This window comes from Salvelinus namaycush, chromosome 4 (assembly GCF_016432855.1).
Source record: "Salvelinus namaycush isolate Seneca chromosome 4, SaNama_1.0, whole genome shotgun sequence".
Classification (NCBI taxonomy): domain Eukaryota; kingdom Metazoa; phylum Chordata; class Actinopteri; order Salmoniformes; family Salmonidae; genus Salvelinus; species Salvelinus namaycush.
Genome location: NC_052310.1, coordinates 32,230,310 through 32,238,441, shown reverse-complemented (window position 1 = coordinate 32,238,441; position 8,132 = coordinate 32,230,310). Strand labels below are relative to the sequence as shown.

Genomic DNA, 8,132 nt, shown 5'->3' with positions numbered 1-8,132 from the left:
AATTCCATATGTTAGCTTAGACGACTTAGACTTTTAGAGGTTAATTGGGTTATAGAAACATTCTTCCAACATCATGCGAATGTTTTATACGGTAGCGACCCGCACAGACAGCTGTGTGTTATGTGGTAGGCTATTAGTGGGTTGTGTTGTACTTACCAGTGTTCGCGGGGTCCGACATGCCAATCAACCTGCTATCTGCCAATCACGGGAATGCCTGGAATGTTCTGATACTGGGCATTCTGGCGGTTGGCGGAGTGGCGTGGAGGGGGTTGGGCAGGGGGACGGAGCATTGGAAGTTAAGACCAGGTTTAGCCATTGTTCTCTCTCTTACGTCTGGCCTTCACAAGAGAAGGTCACGGTTGGTTTGTGGGGTATCTTTCATTTATTTGGCGCGGGCTACGGCGAAACAGTAGCCTGTGTAAAGTTGGGTTAATAAACCGTCAATTCGTAAACTCAAGCCTCAGTCTGGACAATTGTTCCTTTATGATCTAGTCAGGTCATTACAATACAAATATTCTATAATCATCACCACAAATGAACAGTTTTTGTGTTATGAGAACATTTGGTGCAGGAACTTTCACAGAACCAGTTTTGGTTTTCTGGTAAAACATTACTGGTACAATGTGTTATTACGTAAACAGGAAACCTAATGAGAACTTTTGAAGAATTTTCTGTGGTGGTTGTTGGACAAAAAATACTAGAACTTAATGGGAATCTTAGCTGGGAATCTTAGCTAATGTTATAGGAATGTTCCCAGTTTGCTGGGATGCAGTAATCACCAGAACATTAAGACCACTTACCTTATTGATGGGGTGATTTTCCTCTCTCAGGAACGTGGGTAAAGATAAGCAGCAGTCACCAGAGCCCCAGGTCTCATGACAAACACAGAAGTAGACATTCACATGATATCCACTCAGACCTCATTATCTACTTAGCTGTTCCCATACACAGCCCAGAGCACAGAACATGACTGTTGTCTGGTTTGTTTTGGTGATCGTTATCAGTTTGTTTTGGTCATGGAGGACATATATAAGGTATAATCAACGAGGAGCTATGCATTCTATGGAAAATCAGGAATGTGCGAAATGTGTTCCGCAACGCGCTAGTGGAGTGAAACGGAATTTACCTTCCACAGAGCTGCTTATTTTCCAGAGAATGCAGAGCCCATAGTTGATTATCCTTTTTACACCATGGCTATAATTTAACACATTTCCCGCAAGAAATGTGTTAATTTGCAGGTAGAAATGTGTTCAACATCCACTGAAGTAGCTAGCAAGTTTACTAGATACAGTAGCTACAGTAGTTGCCTTGGTAACCAAACAAACAGGCTTGCTAGTTTAGCTAACCTAACCATCAGTCCTAGCTTGCTATTATGAAAATCGAATTCAACAATGTTTACAATTCAACTTTTGCTTTCAAAAATAGCTCAAACATTGAACATGTAAGATTGAAATAGCCATTGAATTCTACCGTGCTGATATACTGCCGTTAGAGGAAAATAATGCACGCTCTAGAATGCCCTTCAAGCCAATCAGAAATGAGTATTTAATAGTGCCACTGTATTTTATTTTTTATTTAACCTTTATTTAACTAGGCAAGCCAGTTAAGATCAAAGTCTTATTTACAATGATGGCCTACCCCGGCCAAACCTTAACCCGGACGACCCTGGGCCAATTGTGCACAGCCCTATGGGACTCCCAATCACAGCCGGTTGTGATACAGCCTGGAATATAATAAATATAATAATAATACTGTGCTAGTGTTTTATTTAATGCTATGGTTTTGGTGATGATGAGCAGTTTGCTTTGGTGATGATTATCAGTTTGTTTTGGTGATGATGGGTGATTTGTTTTGGTGATGGTGGAGGCATTCAGGCAATGTGTCTGGTGTGTATTTTTATGGTTAAATACTTGAATTACTCAACGTATGATTCATTGACCCTGTAACCCCTTCTCTCTCTCTCTCTCTCTCTCTCTCTCTCTCTCTCTCTCTCTCTCTCTCTCTCTCTCTCTCTCTCTCTCTCTCTCTCTCTCTCTCTCTCTCTCTCTCTCTATATATATATATATATATATATATATATATATATATATATATATGTATATATATTCTATTTCTCCACTCTCTCCTCAGCTAAGAACTGTGTGCGTATCTGTATTCAGAACCTGCAGCGTATCAGTGATCGTGCCCCAGCTCCAGTCCTAGCTGAGGTGGCTGTCACAGTGTTTAGCTTCATCAGAGACTCCTACCAGCTCAACCCTGCTCTGTTCACCGAGCTTGAAAATAACGATGGATACACTGTCTTACAGGCCATCATGACCCGGTGAGTTAGAGAGAAGGAGATGGGGGGAGGGAATTGAGGGAGAAAGAGAGGGTGAGGAAGGATGATGGTGAGGGAGAGAAAGGGAGTGGTTGAAGGTGGGAGGGAGAGGGACAGAGTGAAAACATCTGTCTTTATTGAAAGCGTCAGTAGTGGAACTTATCCAGATTTCTTGGAAATATGGCTCCCAGGAATAAAGGTGTGTGCAACAGACATTATGTAATTTGATTTATTTTTGGGTTAAAGCCAATTCTGCCCACAACACAATGCTATTTATGTCTCTGCAGTTTGTCTGCTTACAGATATATGGCAACAAATAATATTTTATCTTTCACTTTACATCTAGACCCTTTACTGTGTCTCTTTCACACTCTCTCCGTACCATTAATTCCTAATTTTTCCCAATGGCAGGTGTGAGGAGGGTGTGCCTGCGGAGGAGTTTGGTCCAGTAGAGGACCTGTTATCTCTGCTAGCGTCTTTGTGTCTGTTTGGGAGGTCAGAGCTGAAGGTGGCTCTCTGTGTCACCAACCCTCAGCCACCTGGCTTCAAGTTTGACCCCTCACTCACCACAGGTAAGAAAACACTTCCTATTACACTTTTCAAGAACAAATGTAGGTGTGTTACTGGGAAACCTTGTGTGCCTCCCACCTCCAAACACTCCTCTACCCCTTCCCACACTCTTCCCTTGTACTCCCCAAACAGTCTCCTTCTCCCCTCCCTTGCTCCACCTCTCAGGTTAACAGGAGCCATGAGGTGATTATGTCTAAGATGATGAAGTGGAGTCTGCAGTCCTAACTCTGTTAACAGACACACTGCATTCATAAAACACCACCGCACAGAGGCTACCCATCTATCACACACACACACACACACACACACACACACACACACACACACACACACACACACACACACACACACACACACACACACACACACACACACACACACACACACACACACACACACACACACACACACAGAGCCCATCTATCACCTACAGGAGCACCTCTCTCACCAGCGTTGAGACAAGGGTGTTTTAGGATGATCTTATTTGTCTGTGATGTGATTTTCATTACAGGTGAAAATGAATCTTATTACAAACTATATATTTATATATTTATTTACCACAAACATATCCATGTCCCCACTCCTAAATCTAAGACCATCTCGGAATATTCTGACAATGCTGTGCTTCCAAACTTTATCAGTCCGAATAATGATGTTTTCCCAATGTTTTTATGCAACTTAACATATTCGTTATCTATCAAACTCGATTCCCTTGGTTATTTTCTCCTGTTTAGGTTATTTGTGAGTTAATTGTTCAACCATAATTTCTCTATGGAATTGAGCAAAATATGATAAATGATTCCTAAACTAAAACATAACTTTGCTTAACTTGACCTTTGAGTATGCCATGGGAATGTATTTCCGGTCCACTTCTCAGTCAACATCAAACACAAAACAAACATATTTGTCCAGGTAGGGATAGTGGTCATAGACACTATAACTAACCAGCCCAGCCAGTGTTTTTCTATGTGAAACAAATCCTCATTGACTGAACCTTTTTTTGGGGTGTCTGTCTCTCTTCTTCTAGCTAGGGGAAACACTGCTCCTAGTTTATTACACTTTTACATATCTGTCTCTATCTGAGCCTAGTTAACCTTCTGCTTCAGGCTTTGTATCCTTGTGTCATAAGATGCAGTGCATAGGGTCTGCACAAAAATATTTTCCTATTATGTGTTCTCAGTTCTGAGCAAATTACAGGAAAGAGATGATGAGAGGATTAAGGCACTTAGTACTTTTGAGATTCCCACAATAATGTATCCTTTTTTCACAAATGTTTAACTGCTGTCCTTCCAGGTCATGCGGTAAGGAACCTATCAGCATTCCGTTTGCTACAGGGTTCCTTCCAGCGGTCAGAGGACTGTGTATTCTGCAGCCAGATCCTAAGCACCATCAGGACTGTGTGGTCATGGAACAGGGCCAACTTCTTCCTGTTAGAGTGGACTGTTCAATCACTGGCTCAGCTAGCGCAGTGTGTGTCGAAGAAACCGCCTCCTGTACACAGACTGTTCTTCTCTATGTTAGAGATGGTAGGTTGAGTGACACATGCACGTGTGGGCAAGCAGGCACATACACACACATGTGCGCACAAGCACACACACTTGCATGCACGCAAGGTAACTACACTTGTTACGTACATACACACAAAATCCGTATCAGAATCTATCAATGTCCTGTCATTCAAGAAAGCTATCCCCTTAACAAGCTCTACATTTATACTTCTCCATCCATGACTCCATATGTCCATTATGTTTAATTAATTCAGCAATTGATAATTTGGTAAAATACTTATCTGTTGATTCACCACTATTGACTGAACTATCCTGTTAATGTGTCTGTCCAGGTGGCATTCCATCTTAACTACATCCCCCACGAGGCTGTGCGTGCGGTGCATGCGGTGCTGAAGCAGGGCTGGGCAGGGGCCGTGGCCGGAGGGGCAGAGTTTGGAGTGGCTGCCCTCGGCTGCTTCCACAGGTTTAAATTAAGGAATAAACGTTATTGATCCCCAGAGGTTAAATTGGATTCGTCCCCAGTATAAGACACATTGATTATTTTATAAATGACTCTATGACTGGGATGATACAATATGCACTCAGTGGACAGTTTATTAGGTACACTTCCCCACACCATTACACCACCAGCCTGTACTGTTGACACCAGGCAGGATGGGGCCATGGACTCATGCTGTTTACGCCAAATCCCGACTCTGCCATCAGCATGAAGCAGCAGGAACCGGAATTCGTCGGACCTGGCAATGTTTTTCCATGCCTCAATTGTCCAGTGTTGGTGATTGCGTGCCCACTGGAGCGTCTTAATCTGCTGTAATAGCCCATCCGTGACAAGGACCGACAAGTTGTGCGTTCCGAGATGCTGTTCTGCACACCACTGTTGTACTGCGCTGTTATTTGCCTGTTCATGTCCCGCCTGAGAGCTTGCACGAGTCTTGCCATTCTCCTTTGACCTCTCTCATCAATGATCTGTTTTCACCCACAGGAATACAGCTGACTTTGAGCTCAAAGTCGCTTAGGTCACTCGTTTTGCTAATTTTAATGTTCAATCGAAACAGTAACTGAATGCCTTGATGCCTGTCTGCCTACTTTATATAACCACAGCCACGTGACTCACTGTCTGTATGACCATTTTAGTGAATAGGGTGGTGTACCTAAAAAACTGGCCACTGAGTGTATATTTCTAGTACTTTTTACAGTATACAGTGCATTCAGAAAGTATTCAGACCCCTTGACTTTTTCCACATTTTGTTATTTTAAAGCCTTATTTTAAATGTATTAAATTGTTGTTGTTTTTCTCATCAATCTACACACAATACTCCATAATGACAAAAGTTCAACCTTGGATTCATCAGACTAGAGAACCTTGTTTCTCATGTTCAGAGTCCTTTAGGTGCCTTTTGGTAACTCCAAGCGAGCTGTCATGTGTCTTTTTCTGAGGAGTTGGTTCTGTCTGAACACTCTACCATAAAGGCCTGATTGGTGGAGTCCTTCTGGAAGGTTCTCCCATCTCCACAGAGGAACTCCGGAGCTCTGTCAGAGTGACCATTGGGCGCCCCGAGTGGCACAGTGGTCTAAGGCATTGTCCCGCAGTGCTAGCTGTGCCACTAGAGATCATGGTTCGAGTCCAGGCACAATTGGCCCAGCGTCATCCGGGTTAGGGGAGCGTTTGGCCGGCAGGGATGTTCTTGTCCCATCGCGCTCTAGCAACTCCTGTGGCAGGCCGGGCGCAATGCACGCTGACACAGTCACCAGGTGTATGGTGTTTCCTTCGACACATTGGTGCGGCTGGCTTCCGGGTTAAGCGGGCATTGTGTCAAGAAGTAGTGCGGCTTGGTTGGATTGTGTTTCGGAGGACGCTCGGCTCTCGACCTTCGCCTCTCCCAAGTCCGTACAGGAGTTGCAACAATGGGACAAGACTGTAACTACCAATTGGATAACATGAAATTGCGGAGAAAAATAAATATATATAAAAAAAAGTGACCATCGGGTTCTTGGTCACAGTTTAGCCAGGCGGCCAGCTCTAGGAAGAGTCTTAGTGATTCCAAACTTCTACCAATTAAGAATGATGGCGTTCTTGGGGACCTTCAATGTCACAGATATTTTTTCGTAGCCTGTGCCTCGACACACACAATCCTGTCTCGTCGTTCTACAGAGAATTCCTTCAATCTCATGGCTTGGTTTTTGCTCTGACATGCACTGTCAACTGTGGGACCTTATATAGACTGGTGTGGGCCTTTCCAAATCATGTCCAATCAATTGAATTTACCACAGGTGGACTCCAATGAAGTTGTAGAAACATCTCAAGGATGAGAAATGGAAACAGGATGCATCTGAGCTCAATTTCGAGTCTCATAGCAAGGTTCTGAATACATATGTAAATAAGGTATTTCTGTTTTTAATTTTTAATACATTGACAAAAAACTGAGAACCTGTTTTCCCTTCGTCATTATGGGCTATTGTGTGTAGATTGATGAGGAAAACAATAATTGAATACATTTTAGAATAAGTGTAACGTTGACGCAGGGAGTCAGGAAGCATGTGCAGTTATTGAGTGTAATATGAACCAACATAGAACGATACAATACAAGAGAAACATCTGACAAGGAAACATAACCAAAACTGGCTGATAACTAATAACAAAAGAGTGCTATATAAAGGGCATCAGCGAGTAATTAAGTCCAGGTGTGACTGATGATGAGATGCAGGTGAACGTAAAGATGGGTTGCCAGGACCGGTGCTTAGTAGACCGGCGACGTCGAGCACCAGAGAGGGGGAGCGGGAGTAGACCTGACAGTACCCCCAACCCCTCCGCAGAACGACGCCGTCCTGATGTTGGGATCTAGGATGTCGTCCACCGGAACCCACCACCGCTCCTCTGGACCGTATCTCTCCCAGTCCATCAGGTACTCCCACAATGTCGGGAGTCCAGAAGTGATCTGACGGTATAGGCAGGGTTCTCTTCGATGTCCAAGGGAGGCGGAGGGGTGTTGTGGGGGACGGCATCAGCCAGGGGTCAGGGACCCCTGGTCTGAGGAGGGAAACATGAAAAGATGGTGAGATCCGATAGTTATTGGGGAGTTGTAATCTGTAAGTTACCTCATTGACCATCCGGAGGACCTTGAACAGCCCCACAAAGCAGGGACTCAGCTTCTTAGGGGATAGGCAGAGCGAGATGCTCCTGGTGGAGAGCCAGAAATGATCACCAGGATGGAACACGGGAGCCTCACTGACGGCGGATGGCGCACTAAAGTCTCACGAGGGCATCGTTTCATACCTCTTCTGCACACCTGAACCACTCGTCCACCGCAGGAGCTTCGGTCTGGCTCGGATTCCACGGAGCCAGAGCCGGCTGATAACCCAGAACACACTGGAAGGGAGTCAGCCCAGTGGAGGAGTGTCCAAATGAATTCTCGGCGTATTCAGCCCAAGGAAGGAATCGGGCCCACTCCCCGTGCTGGTCCTGGCAGTGAATCCTCAGGAACCTCCCCAGCTCCTGGTTCATCATCTCCACCTGCCCGTTAGATTGAGGCTGGTACCCAGAAGTGAGACTGACCGTGACCCCAGCTTCTCCATGAAAGCCTTCCTCTGGAAGGTGAAAATGCCGGAAGACCTGCTGGAACAGTACCTCAGCGACCTGGAGAGCGTTAGGGAGACCAGAGAGAGAGATGAAACTACATGACTTTGAGAATCTGTCCACAACCACCAAAATGGTGGTGAAACCATCAGACAAGGGGAGA

The 8,132-nt window shown here is 44.7% G+C and overlaps 1 protein-coding gene across 1 annotated transcript in view; it reads left to right on the top strand.

Moving 5' to 3' along the window:
* Nucleotides 1-1,837: 1,837 nt before the first annotated feature.
* wdfy4 (WDFY family member 4) overlaps nucleotides 1,838-8,132 on the top strand; it is a 171,972-nt gene continuing 165,677 nt past the window's right edge. The window contains exons 1-5 of the mRNA XM_038990764.1: nucleotides 1,838-1,841; nucleotides 2,131-2,320; nucleotides 2,729-2,889; nucleotides 4,181-4,413; nucleotides 4,728-4,858. Coding sequence (XP_038846692.1) covers nucleotides 1,838-1,841; nucleotides 2,131-2,320; nucleotides 2,729-2,889; nucleotides 4,181-4,413; nucleotides 4,728-4,858 — 719 coding nt within the window. The remainder of the gene's footprint in view (nucleotides 1,842-2,130; nucleotides 2,321-2,728; nucleotides 2,890-4,180; nucleotides 4,414-4,727; nucleotides 4,859-8,132) is intronic.